At 36.3% G+C, this 23342-nt stretch overlaps 1 protein-coding gene and 1 long non-coding RNA gene across 2 annotated transcripts in view; one reads left to right on the plus strand and one right to left on the minus strand.

Moving 5' to 3' along the window:
* LOC136036480 (uncharacterized) overlaps nucleotides 1-23342 on the plus strand; it is a 43661-nt gene that overhangs the window by 13350 nt on the left and 6969 nt on the right. Inside the window, exon 2 of the long non-coding RNA XR_010619735.1 lies at nucleotides 22524-22884. This is a non-coding gene — a long non-coding RNA (uncharacterized LOC136036480). The remainder of the gene's footprint in view (nucleotides 1-22523; nucleotides 22885-23342) is intronic.
* Nucleotides 14609-23342, minus strand: part of LOC136036479 (protein PAT1 homolog 1-like) — a gene marked incomplete in the record, with an annotated part of 59396 nt that continues 50662 nt past the window's right edge. Inside the window, 2 exon segments of the mRNA XM_065718739.1 lie at nucleotides 14609-19377; nucleotides 21896-22132. Coding sequence (XP_065574811.1) covers nucleotides 19141-19377; nucleotides 21896-22132 — 474 coding nt within the window.

Genomic DNA, 23342 nt, shown 5'->3' on the forward strand with positions numbered 1-23342 from the left:
ATAATACAATAAACTTAGTTTATTTTGACTTTCATTCTGGCTTTTCGAACTCTTTAGAACTCTGTTGAAATTTTTAAAATATGGGACATCTTCTTTTTTTTATGGTGCCCTTCAGGGTTCTCACGGGTCCCAGATAACCTGGAAATTGAACAACAAATTTTCCAGTTATGGAAAACTCCTGGAAAATAGGAGGGAAAAATAAAATATTCCAGAAACATCTCAGTTGTCCTGGAAAATAATTTTCCCTCCTTTTGGATGGGTGCAAATGGGTCAAATATTTAACGCACGAACGTCTGTTTCTTTAACATCTTTTAACAATAATAATATTTTAACACTTTTATTTAATTTTTCTAGCATGTTGCTGGCTGTTTACATGAATCAACCGTCTATCAGCAATTAGACAAATAAATATCAACTGATATCTAAAGCGCTGTTTCATTACCTTGGCATTTTATTATGATTTTCCCCTTAGATTTTACCAAAAAATAATTTATTGAAAAAATGTAACTACATAAAAATAACATTTCTCTTTGATAGCCGAGCTGTGAATGTTGCAAGATGGTTTTTTTTTCATTTGAAATATGAGCCTGAAGTAATCTCAAATGATACTTAATTAGACCATTTTCTTAATTGTTTAGGCCTTGTCTACTTCTGAATGATAAAAAAGCTTTGATCACAAAAAAATCCGTCTCTGTAAACGGCATCGTTATCATTTTGTGCTATGGTGGTAGATGGTCAAAATAAGCCTTTCTGAAAGTCCTCTTCTGTTGCTTAGATGAGGCATCAAAACAGTTCGTGGCAACGGACTGTACGTAAGCAGCAACTCGGCTCAATAGTAATAATAACTCTAAAAATGGAACCTTGATATCAAAAGGGACATCAAAAGAATCAGCTAAGCTGATTCCAAATGTTTTATCAAGTTTAGTGTTACCCACGAGCCTGCGAAAATTTGTCTGATTTTTAAAATAAGGGGAACACCCATTAAAATTAAAAAAATATTGATTAAAATCACACCATAAGATTTAGTGTATCAGAGATCCTTACTGTAGAAGTTTCGAGTTCATATATACGAAAATGATCATCAAAGAACACATACGGGAGAAACGCCATTCGAATGTGATGTATGTAAGAAATGTTTTACTTCAAGATCCGGTCTATCCTGTCATCGAACTATTCATTCTGGAGAAAAACCTTATGAATGTAATATATGAGAAAAAAATATTCCGCGGGTAAGCCAGCCTATTTATTCATCAAAAAACGTATAATGGAGGATACCAAAAACGCTGAGAGTTTTCAGTTGGCGCTGATGCCAATAAAAAAAAATACGATATAAAGTCGTATTTTAACACACAAATTACTTTAACTTGTTCGGATTTTACCCTAACAATATTATGTTAGGTTAAAATAATAATATTATATAGGGTGAACTAACAATCAACAATATTATGAGATCGGTATCGGCAGCACACTGATATGCTGCCGATACAAACTAGGCCCCTTGCTTCATCTTTTGTACATCAAGACGGTCCGCTTTTATCTTCAAGCCGCTCAAGTGTTGAAAGCTGATGATGCGTTTAAAAGGCTGAAGGTTCTTATGAATTTTGGAACCTACAGTGTTGATAGTGGTCAAACATGGCTCTGAAGCATGGGAAAGGGAATGAATATTTGCTTTATGTTTTCCAGAGAAATTACCTACGGATTGTTTTGGGTACTCGTCTGACTGCCCGTATTTCAAACAGTAGTGTGCATTACAAACTAGTGACTTTAACTAAATTCTAGTTAAGAGTTGCCTATAAAAAGTACTCACAAGTGTTCATGTAACTTGAATAACAGTGTATAATATACACTAAATAATATGTTAGGGTAAAATAACAATATTATATAGGGTAAACTAACAATCAACAATATTATGAGATCGGTATCGGCAGCACACTGTCCAGAGACAAGCGTTTCTATTCCATATTAGAAACTAGAGGAAAATGCACGATTTGTAGTTGATAGTACCCATTGAAAATGCCCAAAAGTAGCCTTTTCTTTTCTTCTGAAAAGTTGACATCATTGTATATGGGAAGTCTGCATAAAAAAAAGAAAAGAATATTCTCTTAAGCGGTGTGGAACGTTTTTGGCATTGTTTTTGTAAACATTGAGTAAATTGTGAGCCGTTATTTTTTTTGTCAGACCAATCACTAGAAAATCGAAAGTTAAAATTAAACTGTTCTGCTCACTTTCGGTAATGGAAAGTATTTTTCTGAGCTATAAGCCTCAGTGCTAAATCCTTGCTCCTAGCTGTTTTAATCGATTTAAGAAGTATGCAGTTCTTAACCACCGATTTAACTCGAAAAGCGGTAAGTTTGCGCTTGTCGCTTACAACAACAGAGATACAATTAAAACAACAGAAATTGTACGTTTAGAATAAACGAAAACTTTTCAAAATAAAATTTCCACATTTAAGTAAAACCGGCCAAATGTCAGTTGGTTTGATAAATTTTGTCACCATTTTAATCAATATTTACCTTAGATTTATTACGTTATTCACAAGGTAGTTTGTTATGGGTATGATGAAACTGGCATTACAGGCTATTGGATCTAAATCAATTTGCCACCAAGAATATGTTTATTCTTCGCATCAAATCCAAGAGAAAAAAAAAAAATCGAAATGCAATTTTGTTATATTATTTTTATTTTAATTAGATCAATTGAGCACAAGCTAATTATTTGTTACATAGCACTAAAACTATTAATGCAGAAATAAGTCTTTCGATGCTTTTACTAAATATATATATGGAAATAAAAGTTCGTTTCTATTAGTTCTAAACTGTAAACCTTTTACCACTTCTTTCTGGTGTTGTCTGGGTTTAGATTGATAAACATCTAATATTGGTATGCGTGTACTGGTAAGCGTGTAGCCGAATATTTCAGAGCTAAGGGTCCACGTGGGAGGAGATGGAAGTAGAGTTTCTTTACCATAAACTATTCATATATTCTACAAAGTCTAGATGAATGGTTTGAAAACAAACACAATAGAAGGACTTTAAAGAAGTACTCCAAGAGAGGAAATGCTTTTTACGCTTCAGAAATCCGTATATGTAATGATTTTTAAGGTTCTTAGAAACACGTTCTACTATATTAAAATTGTCTAAATCTTCTTCTTTAGAGTTAAGATATGGATTTGGGATATGATGCTTTTCACTTATCACAGAATCAAACAGTTCGTGGTAACGAACTGTAGTAAGGAGTGACTCTGCTCAATAGTAACCAAAACTCTAAAAGACGGAATTTTGATACCAATAGTTACATCAAAAGAATTACATTTTAATGCCGATTTTAAGTATATAAGTTTCATCAAGTTTAGTCCTACCCATCAAAAATTACGAGCCTGAGGAAATTTGACTTATTTTAGAAAATAGGGATAATCATGAAAATCTCACCATGAGATTCAGCGTATCAGAGAACCCTAATGTAGAAGTTTCTAGTTCCTATCTACAAAAATGTGGGATTTTGTATTTTTTGCGAGAAGACAGATCACGGATGCGTGTTTATTTGTTTGTTTTTCTTTATTGTGACTTGTGACAAAGAGTCAAACTTTAGCGTAAAGAGCGATGCGTTGAGGAGGGGACAACCCCTCTCATATACGGAATAATTTCTGTTCGTTTTAAGTTTTAATGTCGCTCCTTATTTGCAGTAAAAACTTGTTGTTTTTTTTTTTTTCACTTCCAAGAGGCGAATGTAGCACAAACTAAAAAATGGAAATAGCAAGACTATAGTCTGCATTTATTCTTATCCGATAATACGGGCATACAAGGAGAAAAAATCGGGCATATGAGGAACGGCAATAGCCAGATATGGATTTGGGATAAAATACTTCCCTCTTATCACAGAATCACCTCCAAGGAGGCGAACGTAAAAACACCTTTGAAAAGCCGAAATAGAAAGACCGCAGTAAGCGTTTAGTTTATGCGATAATACAGGCTAAAAAGAAGAAAAAATACGTATATAAGGCATAACAAGAAATGAATGTAACTTTGCATGAATGTTATAGTTGCTCTGATAAAGACATAGTTGCTGGACCGTTTTACTATGCTGAGCAAAATGGCTGTCTCAAAATTTTGACTAGATGCATTTGGAAAATAAATGGGTTTGAGAGAAGGACTGCTTGCCCTCCAATATATCTTTACTCTTAGAAAGGACACCAGAATTGTTAATTTCGGATCGAATTAGCTCCTATAAAAGCTTCAATGATATTTGTGGCTATTATAGAGTGATGCTGTCTATGATATTGCTTATATACCCTTTGAATTCCTGCATGCGTACAGCTTTTTCGCTTAATTGAAACTATTAAGAGTTCCCTTTAAGTTTCATCTTAATACCCTTAGCGTCCTTAGGTTTGGTAACTGTAGTGGTAGTATTTAAAGCATACATGTAGCGCCTTCTGGCTATTTCAAAGTCCCCCAAAACTTACCCTTAATGGTCTAAATTAATAATACAGGTTGCTCTTCAGATATTACTTTGCTACCTTTCTTATCTGTGGGTCTCACTAGCACTTCTCATTGCCAATCCAATGAGCCCACTCCGAAGTTTATACAATCACCCTTTCTTAAACCTTAAATGCCTCAGGGCATAACTTACGACCCTTGCTCTGAGGGCTGTCGGAAGGGGGGAGGTGATCCTTTTAAGAGGCCACTAGAACTTCTCATTACCAATTCAAATATCATCCTCCAAAGTTTATACGATCACCCTTTATACATATACCATGTATGTGCCCAGGGCATAAATTACAATCCTTACCCTGATGGCTGTGGGGGGGGGGGGGGGGGTTGTCATCCTCAAAGACATAATTTCCGAACCTTTTAACTACGCTGAACAAAATAGCAATCTCAAAATTAAGGTTGGATGTGTTAAGGGAAATGATGGACGTGGGAGGGGGGCTAGTTACCACCTAATCACTTTTGACTATTAAAAGAGGCACTAGTCCTTTCAATTTCCAATCGAATGAGCCTTTTTAAGAAGTTTTTACGACAACAAATGGCCATGTCAAAATTTCTATTTGAAATGGATTCTATAAAGGTAAGATTTGATGTTTTTTTTATTTATTTATGTATGTTACCACACCCTTTGTTCTCAACAATCTGTTCACCATGGAAAATATTCCATAGTACAATTCGAACCCCTCACTGAAAAATCATGCCCCTAACTGCGCCCAACCTGACTCTTTAGAGGTTCCTTAGTTCACCATTAGCCCTCGATGGTCCATGACCGAGCAAGGGACACTGCCCCCACCCCGATTCATAATTATCCAGGCACAAAATGACCCTTGGTCCTCAGTGCCCCCCTCCAAGCCCTCTTAAAAAACCTCAGAACTTTGGGTAAGTGCATTTTCGGAAAATTCGAGGTGGAGGGGATGGGGATATCCACCTTCGATCACTTTGAATCTTAAAAAGGACACTAGAGCTTCTGACTACCAATCTAATGAGTCCTCTCCGAAGTTTATACGATCACCCTTTCTATATATACCTCATATGCCCCCAGGGTATAATTCCGGACCTTTCAATTACGTTGAACAAAATGGCTATCTAAAGATTTGGATTGGATAGGTCTGGGGAAATAGAAGGCGTGGGAGGGAGGTTAGCTGCCCTGCAATCACTTTCGACTATTAAAAAGGGAACTAGCCCTTTCAATTTCTATCGAATGAGCTCTTTTCAAAGTTCCTAAAACAAGAAATGGCAATCTGAAAATTTCTATCAGATGCATTTCGGGAAAATAATACGAGGTGTGTGGGGGCGAATCTGCCCTCCAATAACCCTGAATCTCAAAAAAGCTATATGCCCCTAGAAAATAAATTACAATTCTTAACCTGAGGTAACATCAGGAGGGGGGGATATCCATCTTCTGATCACTCTGAATCTTAAAAAGATTACTAGAACATCTGATTTCCAATCAAATGAGCCCCTTTTGGAGTTCTTACGATAACCTTATATGCCCCAGGATGTAACTCTGGACACAAAGAAAGAATTCCGGACCTTTCAATTACGCTGAACAAGATGGCTATCGAAATATTTTAGATTCAATGGGTTTGGGGAAATGGTGAGCGTGGAAGGAGGGTTAGTTGCCCTCCAATCAGTTGTGTCTATTAAAAAGGCACTAGCTCTTTCAGTTTCCAATCGAATGAGCTCTTTTCGAAGTTTCTAAGACAACAAATGTCCATCTCAAAATTTCTATCAGATGCATTTTGGGAAAATATGAGGTTTGTGAGGGGGGAGGTATCCATCTCCGAGCACTCAGAATCTTAGAGGTCACTAAAACTTCTTATTATACGATCACTTTTAGTATATAATCCTTATATGCCCCGAGGGCCTAACTCACAATTCTTACTTTGAGGGCTATAGAGGGGTTGTTATCCACAAAGACATAATTTCCAGACCTTTCAACTACGTTGAGCAATATGGCTATCTCAAAATTTTGATTGGATGTGTTGGAGGAAATGGTGAGTGTGGAAGGGGGGTTAGTTGCCCTCCAACCACTTTCGACTATTTAAAAGAGCACTAGTCCTTTCAATTTCTAATTGAATTAGCTCTCCGAAGTTTCTACCACAAAATATGGTCATTTCAAAATTTCTGTCAGATGCATTTCGGGAAAATACTAGGTTTCGGGGGGAGATATCCATCCTCTGATCACTTCGAATCTTAAAAAGGCCACTAGAACATCTGGTTTCCAATCAAATGAGCCGATTTTGGAGTTTTCACTGTAACCCTGTCTATATATATATATATATATATATATATATATATATATATATATATATATATATATATATATATATATATATATATATATATATATATATACCTTATATGCACCCAGAGTATAACTTCCCTGAGGGCTGTGGGGGGTGTCATCCTGAAAGACATAATTTCTGGACCTTTGAATCACGTTGAACAAAATGGTTGTCACAAAATTTTGATTGGATATGTTTGGGGAAATAGTGGGCATGGGAGGGGGGTAGTTGCCCTCCAATCTCGTTAAAAGGGTATCGTCCTTTCAATTTTCAATCAACTGAGCTCCTTTGAAAGTTTCTGCGACAACAAATGGCCATCTAAAAATTTCTGTCAGATGAATTTCAAGAAAATACAAGGTGTGTGTGGGGGGGGGGGGAAGTCCACCCTCCGATCAATCTTAATCTCAAGAACGGCACTAAAACATCTGATTAGCAATCCAATGAGCCCCCGCGAAAGTTGATACGATCACCCTTTCTTTATAAACCGTATATACCCCAACGGCATAATTTACAACCCTTTCCCTAAGGGATGTGGGGGGAGGGGGTTGTAATCCTCAAAGATATAATGTCCGGATCTTTTAACTATGTTGAACAAAATGGCCATCTCAATTTTTTTTATAGAATGTTTTTGGGAAAATGCAGGCATGGGAGGGTGGTAAGTTGCCCTACAATCATTTTTATGGCACTTGGTATTTACCAAGTGACATAAAGCGATCGCAATTTCTGTCGGTCTGTCTGTCTGTCGGTCCCAGTTTTGCTAGTTCGGGCACTTCCAGATAAGCTAGGACGATAAAAGTTGGCATGTGTATCAGGGACCAGCCCAGATTAACTTAGACATAGTCCCTTCCCCGATTTGACCATCTGGGGGGAGGGGAGTGGAGGAACCGTCAGTTCGGAAAAATTAGAAAAAATGAGGTATTTTGACTTACGAACGGGCCAACGTATCTAAATGAAACTTGATATTTAGAAGGATCCCGTGCTTCAGAGGTCTTGTTTTTAATTCCCACAGATCTGGTGACTTTGGAGGGGAGCTGGAGGGGGAAACCGGAAATCATGGAAAATGCTAAGAGTGGAGAGATCGGGGTGAAACTTGGTGGGAAGAATAAACACAAGTCCTAGAATACATGACTGAAGTAACCGGACCAGATATGCTCTCTTTGGGCGAGATGGGGGGGGGGATTTTCAGTGCTTTCGTGAGTTCGGTGCTTCTGAACGTACTAGGACGATAAAAATTAGTAGGTGTGTCAGGGACCTGAACAAATTGATTTGATAACAGTCGTTTCCCCGATTCAACCAATTGGAGAGGGGGCTGGAGGGATGGGAAATCGTGAAAATTTAGGTATCTTTATGTTACAAATGGATGATCGGATCGTATGAAACTTGATATATAGACAGATCTTATGTCTTAGATGCTTTATTTTCAATTTCAATCGGATCCGAGGAAATAGGGTGGTAGAGGGGGCACAGAAATCTTGGAAAACGCTTAGAGGGGAGAGATCGGGATGAAACTTGATGGGAAGAATAAGCACAAGCTCTAGATGCGTGATTGACATAACTGGACCGGATCCGCTCTCTTTGGGAGAGTTGGGGAGGATTTCCAGTGATTTGGCAAGTTCTGCGCTTCTGGACGTGCTAGGACGATGAAAATTTGATTGGCGTGTCAGGGACCATCACAAATTGACTTGATAACTGTTGTTTCCGCGATTCGACCATCTGGGGGGCTGGAGGGAGAGGATAAATTATAAAAATGAAATATTCTTAACTTACGAATGGGTATTCGGATCTTAATGAAATTTGATATTTAGAAGGACCTCGGGTCTCAGAGCTTTTATTGTAAGTCCCGACCATATCCGTTGATATTGGGGGAGTTGGAGAGGAAACGGGAAATCTTGGGAAACGCTTAGAGTAAAGAGATCGGGATGAAACATGGTGGGAACAATAAGCACAAAGCCTAGGTACATGATTGACATAACCGAACTGAATCTACTTTCTTTGGGGAGTTGGGAGGAGGGGTGTTAATTCGGAAAAATTGAGATATTTTTAACTTACGAACGGGTGACCTGATCCAAATAAAATTTGATATTTAGACGGAGTTCATGTCTCAGAGCTCTTATTTTTAAATCCTGACCAAATCTGGTGACATTGGGGGAGTTGTAGGGGAAAAGCGGAGATCTTGGAAAACGCTTAGAGTGGAGAAATCGGAATGAAACATGATGGGAAGAATAAGCACAAGTTCTAGATACGTGATTGACATAACTGGACCGGATCTGCTCTCTTTGGGAGAGTTGGAGGGGATTTCCAGTGATTTGGCGAGTTTGGTGCTTTTGGACCTGCTAGGACGATGAAAATTGATAGGCATGTCAAGGACCTACACAAATTGACTTAATAACAATCGTTTCCGTGACTTGACAATCTGGGGGGTTGGAGGGAGAGGAAAAATTAAAAAAAGGTAGTCTTAACTTACGAATGGGTAATCGAATCTTAATGAAATTTGATATTTACGAGGACCTCGTGCCCCGGAGCTCTCATTTTAAATTCCGACGGTATCTGGTGATATTGGGGGAAGTTGGAGGGGGAAACGCTTAGAGTAGAGAGATCGGGATGAAACATGGTGGGAAGAATAAGCACAAGTCCTAGGTACATGATTGATATGACCATACTGAATCCGTTCTCTTTGGGGGAGTTGGGGGGGGGGTGTTAAATTGGAAAAATTAGAAAAATTGAGGTATTTTTAACTTAGGAATGGTTGACCTGGTCCTAATGAAATTTGGTATTTAGATGGAAATCATGTCTCAAAGTTCTTATTTTTAAATTCTGACCAGATTTGGTGACATTGGGGGGAGTTGGAGGGGAAAACTGGAAATCTTGGAAAACGCTTAGAGTGGAGAGATCGGGATGATACTTGGTGGGAAGAATAAGCACAAGTCCTAGATACGCGACAGAAGTAACTGGACCGGATCTGCTCTGTTTGAGCGAGTTGGGGGGTCCAGTTCTTTGGCGAGTTCGGTGCTTCTGGACGTGCTAGGACAATGAAAATTGGTAGGTGTGTCTGGGACCTGAACAAATTGACTTGATATCAGTCATTTTCCCCGATTCGACCATCTGGGGGGCTGATGGGAGAGGAAAAATTAGAAAAAAAATGGTGTATTTTTAACTTACGAATGGGCGATCGGTTCTTAATGAATTTTGATATCTAGAAGGACCTTGTGTTTCAGAACTCTTATTTTAAATCCCGACCGACATTAAGCCTTTGATTTTCCTTTTAAATCAATCTATTGATTCTTAGAATTTCGCTAGAGCTCTTGGCTCTTGGCCGGTTGCTGTTTTTGTTCTTAATGCTATAGATGTGGCCCAAAACAAAGGTCATTAGACGAATTTAAGGATCAAGTATTACAACTTCTTTTCAAACACCCGACACCTGCCACTGACGGATCAGACCCCCAACTCTCGTCAGCTTGTCATAAAAACCCCATCGTGGGTCGGCCACTTAATTCAACTGCCAGCAGAACTTTTCAATTTTGATCCTCCTGAACATGGCTGGAAGCACCCCAATGGAAAACCCCGCTTCAGATTTAGGTACAGCTTCACCCAGTGCTTCTCCATGATCGGTACGGATCTCCAAGAAGCAGTCACGCTTGTGCAGGACCGGTTGGAATGGATGCAAAGAGTCATGTCTCTCACTACGTTAGACCACCAAGAGGAGCTTTAAGTCAAATAAGTCTATACAGCACGAGATATTTGGCCTAGCAACAGCTAGCTTGTAGGAGAACTGATTCAGGGTGTGGAGAGAACTTCTATCAGTTTATCCAACTCTTAGGTTGACATTGTCCGGATGTCGGAGTTTGGTATGAAAACTATGACAGGCGTCTTCATAAGGTCACCTACTTGAGTGAAAGGTCCCAAAATGAGCTTATCTCTGTCCTTGGAGATGAAGAGAAATGTAAAATAAAGGAACTGTTAACAAGTCACCGTTCTTCAGGATCTTTGCTGATACGACGTCAGATGTAAGCCATGCACAGTGCTTGGTTGTTGAGATGTGCGATATATCGATGAAAATGGACTAGCTAGAGAGCACATGTTATATATATTGGAACCGAAATCAAATGAAGGCCTGGATCTAGGTAGCAACACAGCACAGTGCATTCGAAATGCTGGTTTCAGTGATAAAAAGCTGGCTTTTCAGTCGTACGACTTCGTCAGCAACATATCCGGATGTATTGAAGGAGTCTGAGCTCATGTGACCAGAATTATCAAAAAAAAAATTCCATACTTTCGTTATCTGGCACATTGCAAAAACAATGTCGTGGAAAATGCTTGTGAATCTTTAGCCTTATCAAAAACATGTTCGGCACTCTTTGAGTTCTTCACTGGAGGCACTAAGTGCTTTACCTATTACACAGAGGCCATAGAAAGGTCAAAGGCAAGCTTCAGGTGAAAAGTTTGTCAGAGACAAGATATTGGTGTGCCAGACATTAGGCTTTACTTGCAGTGTGGAGCACGTTTCCAGAACTCACAGAGCTCCTTTTGACGATGAAAAGTGATGCTCGACAAGACACTGACACGAGAAGTAAAGCCCTGTCCATCAGTATTGCTACTTTGCGATTTGATTTCATCTACCAGCTGAACTTCATGAGACTTTTGCTGAAACAAACCAACAATCTCATTGCTTGTCTCCAAGCTAAGAATCTTGACATTCTGGCTGCTACTCGATTGATGGAAGCATGCTTAAAATTATTTGCAGACATTACTGATACAGACATCGAAAGACATAATGAAGTATCGGTGATTCTCATTAGGAATATCCTTTCAGATCCGAACGCGGAATGTAATCATCTGTATGATTATAACCCAGAAATAAACTTCAAACTGCCACCACATACAACGCTGTATTCCAGCAGGATTTAGAGATACAACACATCCTTTAGCTACCCGCCATTTGGTATTCAAGGAATTCTCTCATAGCAGTTCTAGTCTCAGCAATAAAAAAGACTGTCAGAGACACGAAACAAAAATTTTTCTATTGTTAAGTGTCTTGTAAATCGTAAACTTACTGAGTGCGATAACCTCGTGCAAACATTCCCCATACTGAACCTGACGATAAATAAATTTGAGCCTCAACTGCATCTCTTCAAATACGATGCTGAAAATATTGATAGAACGGCTTAAAATTGACAGAACATTCGAGAATGCTTTCACTATTGCAGAAGAACTGAAAAATGATCTCCCTTTACTATCGAAAGCGTTCCAGATCGCAAAGACCTTCACTGTGACATCAGTTAAGGGAGAACGAATATTTAGCAGGCTCAAGTTTGTTGAAAACTGTTTTTAAGCTTACGATGAGTGATAATTCACTTGATCACTGATAGTTCAAAAGTAGAAAGAAATGAAAATTCGACGAATTTCTCTCTAATTGTAATCATGTGATCTCTAGATATTAAAGTATATTTAAAGGTCAACCTTTTTTTGTAAAATTCGGTGACAATCAGGTCTATGAAGTTTACCTCCTCCCCTCCCTCATTGAAAAGAGACTGAGGACTAAACACGCTGTACAGAACTTATATAATTTTTTTTTACTAGTTTTAAACTGTAAATAAAATAGTTTTTCTAAATCTCATATTTCTCCATAAAAAATCGGACCCTTTCATATGTTTTGTCCGGCTAAAGCGGATAAGTCAGGAGCCTAAAACATTAGGCCTTAACTTTTTCACATTTGGCGAAACGACATACACTAATTTTCTCTAATTTAGTATATTTTCATAAATTATGCATATGGCCATCATCTAAATTTTTCCTAATTATTGCTTTATTAATCTATTTTACTTAAATAGTACTTTATTTAATTAATAATTCAATGAATTATTGTTTTCTTTTGCCAAGTTTAAAGATTCAAAATCACAAGTGGAGTCACCGGGACGCAGCTAGGGTTTTGATTTTGGAGGGTGGGGGGAGGTCGTATAAAGTATGTGAAAAATAAGCGTCCAGTGTGCGGACAAATGTGGACACATTAGCTATTGTGTTAAAGAAGCGCCAACACCTTGAAACTTTGAGTGGGGAACCCCCTTTCCCTCCCCCTTTCTGTTTAGCTGTGCCACTGGGAGGCACCCAATGAATCAAATTAGAGAAAACAAATACCAAATAAAGATACTGTTTAAGAAAATTTCTGGTGGTATTTTCGTTCCCAGACTATGCTGAAACTCCTGAATCCTCTTCTGCAGAGCTAGATATGGATTTTGGATATAATAATCTCCATTTATCACAGAAACGACTCCAACAGGCGAATATAACAAAAACTTAAAGAGAAAATAATAAGACCGTAGGATACATTTATATTTGTCAGATAATATGAGCTTAGAAGGAGAAAAAATGAAGCATTTTGACACACAGCAATAGCCAGACATTATTTTGGGATACAATATTTCCTACTTATCACAGAACCACCTCCAAGGAGGGGAACATAATAAAATCTCTAAAAAGAGGAAATAGCAAGCGTATGTGTCTAGTTTATCTGATAGAGGAAGCTAAGAAGAAGAAAAATAATGCGCATGTAAGGCATAACAGGAAAAGAATGCCACTTTGCATGAATGTGATGATTACAATAGATCTTCGAAGATATAAAGCATTCCTTAGGCCTTATGAACTTCGCCTGAAAAATCCTCAATTAATAAAGAGCGTGTTGATTTCACATCACGACCAAGAGCAAGACCAAGGTACATTAGACTTGAAGCTGGTTTCTGAATCTACGTTTTAATTAATAATTGTTATTAGGCCTACTTTCGTTAATTAAGTTCGACTTAAATTTCATTAGGTCTTTTTATTAACTCATCAGCTTGTATTTTGTTGCTTTTTTGTTTGTCACCTAAATTTGTCGAATGTGTGAGCCATTTTTCCACCACTTCCAAAGGTTCAAATACTTCCAAATTGTGTCGGTACATGCACCTCCTATGTCAGTGCAATACCACACCATCGAAATTCCCCCTCCTTTATAATCCCCTTGCTAGCCCCCCTAATATTTTTCATAAACCATCTGCTGACTGAAATTAGAGGCTCCTAAAGTTGAAAACGATGAGCGTAAGTAGGAGTTTTAAAACGTATTACTATAGTTATTTCGCAGCTGATTTTTAGATGATTAATCATAGTGATGGATAATCGGTGCATAAACGGTGTTGCTGTAATTGCTTCGTATGGCGGCAGCATAACTACAACAATAATTTAATTTAGTTTGTTCGTGTGTTTGTAACATGAATTTCAATTGCTTTAAAATTCAATCAATATCAAGACAAACTTTTGCCTTGACAGAAGGCTAAAGACTTTTTAAATCTTAGAGAAGACTGCAAAACCGAAAATAATAAATATACACAAGAATAAACTTATTTTCAAAATGGAAAAAAGCAGAGAAATCTTTTTTTGGGGATCTAAGAATATAACTGAAACGAAGAGTGAAAAACGGGTGGGGCTTTAAATAGCTTGATCTTTTTCACTGGTTATCTTCAACTCACTTATTGAATTACTCACAGCCTAAATAAAGAATGATGTTGACATATGGCATTATTTGTTTTGTGCGTGTATATGAAGCTCAAGTACACTTTGTGCCCCTCGTTTTCAAATATACCCGTAGATTTTCAGGAATATTATTTCCCAGTTTTAAATCCGTTTTGTAAGCTTTTCTATTTATTATATTTCTTGGTGAACCTTACGGACTTTTCCTATATGATTTTCTACGCTCATCAGTTACTTCAAACCTCTACTTCCTTTTCTTTCAATAGTATGCAACGAGAGATACACACCTAATCTATTGGAGTAGGATTCCTAAAACAAAAAAAAGTCAAAATACAAGAATAAAAAAAGAAAGATATTTATTCAACCTGTCGAATAAAATACGAAGAAAAAGTCAACAAACCAAATAAACACAATAGAATTTTCTAAACAAACCTCCAAATATCTGTTATTAAAGAAGCTTTTCATATGCAGAGTTAAATATATTCAGAATTTAAATGCAAAAATAGCAAGCAAACCAATAATATAACAACCCAGATACAGTGCCCATCCTCACAAAAATCAGGGCTTAGTGTAAATGATACATCAGGGCTAACTTGAAAGAGTGGCAAATGGAACAAGTAGTGACAACATTACTAGCAGCGCCATCTAGAGCTTGTACACAGTATTCATACATTTTGTACGCAGAATGACCAAATTAGTCAAGTTAGTAATACAAGGGTAAATAAAAAAAAAATTGTGACCTCAGTTCCTGACAGAAAAACGATTACGACGAAGCTTGAAAAAAATGTCAAGTTTCACTGAATGCTAGATGGCGTTGATAAGTTTGTTATACCGACACTAGCACGAGTTCCCACCCTTATAAGCTACTCTTCCTCTTAGGCTCAGTGCTTATGGCCGGTGGGTATAAGCAGTCTAGGGTATTTCAACTGTTTCCGAACATCGAAACAACCTTCTCAGTTTAAAACACCAAAATCCAATATGAAAATAAATAAAACACTAAATTAACCTAAATAAATGAATTGAAAGATACTCAAAGATCAATGTGATTGGCCTTAAAATGCAGAGCATTCTTTTCTATTTTTTCCGCGATTTAATCATTTAGGAATTGTTACTTTTATCATTATTTTCAAATTAGATTCTTTTTAGGCGATCCGCCAAAAGTTTTGTCAAGAGCTTTGAATTTTTATCAAGAACTAAGGATTTTATTCCTAACAATGGTATTTTGGGAAAAATATACGATATTACATATTATATTACACACACAAAGTATATTAAGTACATGCATCACCGTTATTTAATAGCTTGGGAATTTGTTTTACAAAGATTTTATTTTATTTTTTATAGAAATTTACTAAGGAGTCTTTGTGCACTCTCAGTTAGATATGTTTTTGTTCACGAGGGGATACAAAATAAAAAACTTTACAAAACACAACAAAATTTATTTACTTACATTGTCGTTGCTTTTGCATGAGTCAAATAGAAATTTTTAGGGGGAGGGGGGGGGAGCTCGAATAAGATAAATCCCGTCTGGATACGACCGGGGGGAAAATTTCTGGAGCGACGTCAATTGCTTTCTTTCTCTTAACTCTGGACATTTTTTTAAATGAAGTTTTTCTAAAATGAATTTTATTTCTATTATCACTTTTAGAGTCTCGACCATTGCTTCTGATTATCCTGAACTATGTTCATTAATACTGAAGTTCGTTAGCATTCTTGCACTCTACCAGAGTTGCCACTCAAAATTTTACAAAATTCGAAGAATCACTGGCGAAAATTTCCAATGTTTGAAAAAAAATCAAGGTATCAAATAATTTTGATATACTAATATACGTTTTAAGTTTACTATTTTATATAATATACTTTTCCCAAGATTCCAAGCTCAGAACTGAAATCCCAAGTAGCGGAAAATCCTAGGGGAGGACGATGAATTGTATAATCAGAACATATGAAGGCGTTTCAAAGAACAAGATTACCCAAAGAAGTCACACATTACAATTTAAAGGTAAAATTAAAAGTCTTAAATGTGCCAATTAAATATATACTGGGAAAATTATAATATGAAACTACACAAAACACTAACCTCGAGGTGCAAAACAGAAGAAAGCGCCTGCTATTGTTTAAAACCATTACACACCTTTAATTTTTTTTTTCTGTGATTATCCTGCACCACAAGTCAGGGGGATGAGTAAGAAAAAGACCGTCCCTTAAAAGTCAATGAATGGTCAGTCAAATAGGAAAATTAAATATTTGAAAAGAATTAGAATATAAAACTATTTAACAAAAATATCATTTCAGAAAAACTGTTTGAGAAGAGATGGAATCAAATCGTATATCGTGGTTTAAAATCATCACATCTCATTACACCTTTATTTCTAGTGTTTGCATACCTCATGCAGATCAGGGGGTGGGGGGTAACAGCCCACAAGATTAAACGTGAGACGGGAAACGTATTCGTGCCTGGGAATATTTAATTTGTCTTTTTCGCAGCCAATAAGAAGCCAGAAAATAGTGGCAAGAGATTTCAACTTGAATCAGTCCTCGGGATTGGTAGGGCGGCATAAAAGAAAGAAATTTTAACATATGGATGGATAATAAAAAATGTAAGCGAAGAAATTGGTTATATTCGATCACATAAGCCGAATACACTACTAGATATTGTCAAAATACAAATATCAAGTCTTCATCCACTAAACTTGAATATTTTATCTATTTGATTCATGTTTTTTTTCCATTCATGTTTTTACGACATCCCGCAAGGCCACAGGCAAGCTACATTAGGTAGGTTTCAGGACAAACTTAAACTTTCTCTCTGTTTATTTCTTTTTCAAAGAAATATGGAAGAAATATTTTTTTATTACTAAAACTACATAATTTTAGAAGATGGCTAGCACTTCAACCGTCCACAATTCCTCAATCATTGCACTCACGAAATAGCCACATGTATTCAATAGGCCTATTATAGTAACATAGCGACCATGGTGGATAGGGTCTGACCACACAAAGGGTAGAATTAGTTAGAACCTAGTGGCAGTAGTCTTCATCCACTAAACTACAAAACTTTTGCCCATTAGAAACTCTTAGACTTCCCCTTACTAAAATAACGTGGATGAATTAAGTTGCATTTATCTAGATATTATTGAAGAAAGAACCGCGCATTCACAATTAATACGACATGCGAAATACGTACATCAACTTATGTATTCGCACAAGAATAGCACTCACACAAATAAAATCACTTGTAATTGTTTAAAATCACTCTTTTATTTTAGATACATAATAATATAAATTAAATATAAACACTTTATAAAATCAATGGCGTAGCCAGGATGAGGATTTAAGGGCCCCAGAAGTTTTGATGTATTTTCTCTTCCATCTACTACCATAATCCCTATAAATAGCAACAGTGTTCAAAAAGGGATTTCAATTGAATGAATAGTAAGTTATTTGATTTTCTCACTTGAATTGTATAATTATTCAATATTGATAATTTAAATTTAGGAACTTTTATGGGGGTTAAAATTTCAGATTTATGGTAAGGGGGGGGGGTTTAATTCTCTACGGATTTTTGAAGTTCAACCTGCTTCACAGCTTGAAACTTATATTTTATCCTTTATTGTAATTATTTATTCTTTCTTTTGAGCATTTAATGTTCTTTTGTTCTCTATTATATACAGAGATACTATCCCTAATTCTGAGTTTGCAGTTCCACTTTGTAGCAACTTTGTTTGCTTTTACAGTGGAATTTTATGTTTACTTGCCTTGCTTAATGCTGCCAAAGTTAGGAGGAATTACTGTACATAGATGAAAATGAAATGAGTTTTCATTTCGTAAGTGAAAAAACTAACTATATTCCTCATTTAAGAATACACAATTACTGAGGAAGACTATGAGGCATGGATAAATAAAGAAAATGGAAGAGGGGCTACCATTCTCGAACCAGGGGTATTATAAATATTGCTATATTAAGCTGGTTTTCACCTATAGGCCTTTTTGCAGTTACCATTACTAGGGAAATTGACTGCGTTCTGTAAGAGGAAGCGAAAAAAATTGGCTATTTGAAATAAGATGGAAAAGTAGGATTTAAATATATGTATAGGTAGATGCAGGGTATACATATTTAAATATATTTAGATATATGTATATGCAGGGTTTATATGTAGCAAAACTACAAAAAAAGAATCTCACAAAAATAAAAAATATAATACAATTAATTCTTGTTCACTAGTACAACTGATTTGCGTTCTAATTGTTGTGCCTTCTTCTAGAAAAAAAAATAGTTTAAGATTTGAATTTAGGGTAGGCTATTCGGCTAGTAAAATTCTAATTCAGTTATCAAAACATATACAAGCCCATCAAGTTATATCGGGACATACTTATATAATTTTGGCCAAAGGGTATTCGAAACAATTGGTAACCAGCCTAGAATTGTATTAGCCACATTGTCATACTTTACCATATTATGGCACTGATGATCTAGAAGGGGGAGAGGGTGCATCCCTCGTAGAACAGAGAATTTTCCTCACAATATATAGTTCATGAGCATTAAAGTCGTTTTTTTTTTATCACTAAAAAATTTACGAATGCTTTAAATAAAAATTCACTCCTTCTCCTCACTCAGTAAAGATGCCACTAGCTAGTGCAGGATGTTTGTTTCTGAAACTGAGGTCGTATAGCCTAAAAACGTCGTATATACTCCATGTATCCTGCAAACTACTGACTATGGGTGCCCTTACCCCTCACCATCTGGCTGCGCCACACTGGCAGAGACAAATCATAAAACTAAGCAATGTCTTTAACCCAATATCCAAACTTGCATGAAAGCCACACAATAAAGAAACTATTATTTTAGCTGAATTGCATAGTTAGTTTGACTACGAGCAGCACATTGTAGTAAATTTATTTTCCAATATATTCAAAGTAGAGGGTGAAAGACCAGCCATTTTCAAAGCACTCAAATTAACAGGATGAGGAATGCTTTTTAATTTCAACAGCTCATCAGATAGATGTCTAACAAAACCATTCCAAAGATCTAAATTGGGTTGGCTGATTTCACTCTTTTGTAGGGTTTCACCTTGAGCAACCAGGGTTAAACAAACTTCCAATCCAACCTAAAATAAATGAGATATTAATGCAGGTAGTAACTCTCAGGAGGGTCAGGTACGGCGATACCCCTTTGTTTACACCTTAGGGTACTTGTATGATATACGCCCTACCGCTCAAGTCATTCATTCATTGGCACACCATTTAACCGGTTTTTTTTTCTCGCTAGTTTCTTTCAGCTTAGCGTGAGACAAGACAAAGAGAAGTGACAGAATAGAAGGAAAGCATATAATTTGGGTAATATTTTTGCACATAAGGGAGGGGGGATTTGGAAAATGTAGATTTAGAAAACAATTCTTATAGCATAATATGCAGAATAATTGTACCTAACACATAAGGTATACAGACCTGCTATACTTTATTCCCTCCTCCCTAATGTGCAAATTTATAGCCCTAATATATTTCTAAAGTATTATATTTTATCTTACTTTGGTATATTTCCTTAGGATTGAGCGTCAGAGAAACATATTAGAAGAACCAACTTTAGGGTATACACAATAACTTCCCAGAATATACAAACTTCCCAAGAAGAATCATAGTTGGGAGGGGTAGATATATGGTAAAATAGGTTCCTTGTTGGTAATAGTGTTGAGCGTGGCCTCATTTTCACTAAGCAATATAATAACAAACGAGTGGCATCATTCCATTCCTGCAGTATTTTCACATATCCTTTCCCAGCCCCACCCCCCGTAATGGGGCCAGATACAGCCGTAAGTTGTATACAAAATTCCTCTGGCTCTGTTGGTTTGCATTTTTTTTTTTTTGTACTTATTTCTTATCAACAATTGGTTCATTATTTGACATAATGCCAGTACAAAAAAATTGTGTAAACAAAGACGACAGGATCTCATTAAAGAGTGGTTTTATGGATTTTTGTATCCTAAAATGAGAATTTTGGCAATCGAAATGTCAAAACTTACATTTAAAAATTCTGAAGGAGTCACTTGACAAAAAAAAAAAAAAAAAAAAAATCCAGACTAATTCACTTGAGTTGTTAGAGACTAGCAAAAAATATTAAGCAACCCGCAGGTACATTTACGCAGATGTCTTATGGAAAGGGAATTCCTCCATCCCCTCTAGGGGAAGTTTAAAGATATAGGCAAAAAAAAAATTTACAGGAGAACCATTTCCCTTTTGAAAACCCGAAAGATGGGAGTTTTTTAAGTCGGCCATATATGGAAGTGAGGTAAAAAAAGACGTGCGGTATATATGAAAAACATTTAAAGAAAAAGGCACGAGGGAAAAAAGCCTCACAACTTGGGAAAAAGACATTCCTGAAGCCGACCTCCCTTTCAAGGCTTTAAACCTGACTTGGATTATACATCGCCGTCTATGGCTTATTTATGATAACATACCTAGTATGCATTTATTTCCATTTAAAAACACATATTCCATAGGGTTGAACTAATAAAAAACTAATATCATAAGACATTTTAATGGTAAAGGAAACTAAATAGAAATATACAACTAGAGTCATGTGTTGCCCTATTGGAAGGTATGCCCGGTTATCCGAGAGTCACGAGTTGCACTTTTGGAAGGCATGCCCAGTTTTCCAAGTTTAGTAACAAAAAGAAACCCACGGCAAATACTGCAGGTAACAGGAAAAATAGTTGTTAGTGAGAGTCAAGCCTACTAGCACTCTGGTTCCAAGCCACCAGGACATTCTTTCAAAGCGAAACGAATAAGAGTTTCAATAGAGAAAGTCCATTATTAGACAGTGAAAAACAAATAGTTCTGACCATTTGGAAGACACAGTCTGTCTTATGCTGATGATGATGAAGACCGATAGTGTCTTCCAAATATTGAGAACTTTTGTATTTGTTTTTCACTGTCTAATGAATGACTGATCCCTATTGAAACTCTTATTCGTTTCGTCAAAGAAAGGCAGTGCGGTCTGAGAAAAATTATTTCAAAGCAATTGAATTTAGCTTTTATCCTTCACGACAAACGAAAAAAAATAAATAGTTATTTTTTAAACGACAAAGGACTATATAACAAGAAGCCATTAATGCATTTTTGCAAGATCGGATCAGCTGACCACCATTAAATGACAAACAAGCCTAAAAACCACCACTAAATGAAAAAGTAAAGATGGTAGAAAAAAGTGCCGTCCTTGGGTATCAGGGTGGGCGCGGGGGTTTGACCCTCCATTGACGAATTTATTTTTCTATAAACTAGGGCTTGTTCTGGAAATTATTACAATAATTATAAAATTCAGCACGGGACTAGGGTTTAAAAGCTCGTCCTCCCACCGTATACACCCTGATTTTAACTAATGTTCCAGAATACACCTCCAATCAAAAATCATTACAAGTAACCTCTTTCCCCTTGTTCCTCCTCTGTACAGAAAAACCCATAAGTTTAATGTTTAAACAAAATATGAAGCAATAGGGAAGTGCTATCCCCTTGGCAACCATTCTTAGCACTTGGTAAAAAAAAAAGATTCCTTTAAATAAGAAACCGAAGCAGACCACTGACGATTAGGCTTGACCAAAATTGCGAAACAAGTCAAATACAATTCGTTACCTTATTTGATAAGGACACGGTTAAATTATTATTGGTGAAGCAAGTTGCGTTGGCTAAATTCAAGGCATCTTCAAGATTCTCCAATTTCCTGATTTCTTCTATAAGAAGGGTCACAAGTTTTCCAGTCATTGGGTCAGAATGATCCCTTTTAAAAAGATCTAAATTGGAAAAAATCATCCGCACAATTTTATCCTTCTGTTCCTTTGGCAAGAAGGGACATGCTCTCGCGACCAAGTTCTGAAAATAAAAAGTCAATCAATTTATTATATAAGGTTATTTGTACAAGGTCAAGATTCAGTTACAAGAATTCAATTAAACGGGGGATCAGTTGTCTCTGAGGTCAGATGCACGAATCTTCGGTTTCAACTGGGGTGAGATACATAGAAGTTCAGTTAAATGAGGGTTCAGCTATAATGGAACCTGTTATGATTTGTCCACTAGATTGCTCAAATAGAAAAAAAAATCTAATTCGCACTGTAGTTTTGATGACAAGCTTATTTTCAACTTGCAAAACTCTAAGTAAAAGTACTTAAAATGTTTTCAACCTTTTACTTTAAAGTTTTATGAGTTTTGATCTATTTCTTAGTCAAACTTGAGGCATCGTTAACTAATTGGCTGTTATTTCCAGGGAAAGTTGGCCAAGTGCTGTGTGAGTGAAAACAGCCTTTCAATCCACTTCTAATGTGGCTTATATTAGCCTCTACAAGGTCGATAAGCCACAGAGAAGAAAGTACGTAAAGAGCAGCCATAATAGTTTTGTCTTCAAACTTAGCTTACATTAAGGGTATTGGGCTACCTATGGTAAGTGACTAGCATATATGGTTGTTCTCCAAGACGGGAAGAAAAATGCTGGTCAATAGAGTGGAAATTTACCCTTGGCAATATCCAAATCAAAACGGAAAATCAAAGGAATTTTATCAACAATACAGAATAGTAGAGGTTCTAAGGGAGGGAGGAGTACGCGTTAGAAGGCTCCTCCTCATTACAAGGTGTATTTCACTATCTCTTATTATTTGATACTCTTTATATTATTAACAGTTTTATTATCTTGATTATTATACATGATTTTATCATTATTTATTTATTATTTTACTTTTATCCTCAAATACATAGTTACATGCCATTATTAACAATTAAATGACGATTAATTGCAAGGCATTATCATATAATCCAAGACACAGGAGCCAAAATCCTAGATTCTGGTTTAAATTTTGGTTAATTTATTACAACTATACATTAACGGAATAATAAATAACAATCCAAAAACAAACACATCACAGAACATAACTAAAAAGAAGTTATTCTTTATGAAAATCAACAAGACTTAATTATTAAAGATTAATTATCAAATTAAGACTTAAATATTAAATTAATATCAAGAAGACTTAGTCACTTAGACTAAGAATAAAGAGAGCTGAAGAGGTGATATAGGATAACGAGAAGATCA

Source organism: Artemia franciscana, chromosome 15, assembly GCF_032884065.1.
Source record: "Artemia franciscana chromosome 15, ASM3288406v1, whole genome shotgun sequence".
In the NCBI taxonomy this organism is placed as follows: domain Eukaryota; kingdom Metazoa; phylum Arthropoda; class Branchiopoda; order Anostraca; family Artemiidae; genus Artemia; species Artemia franciscana.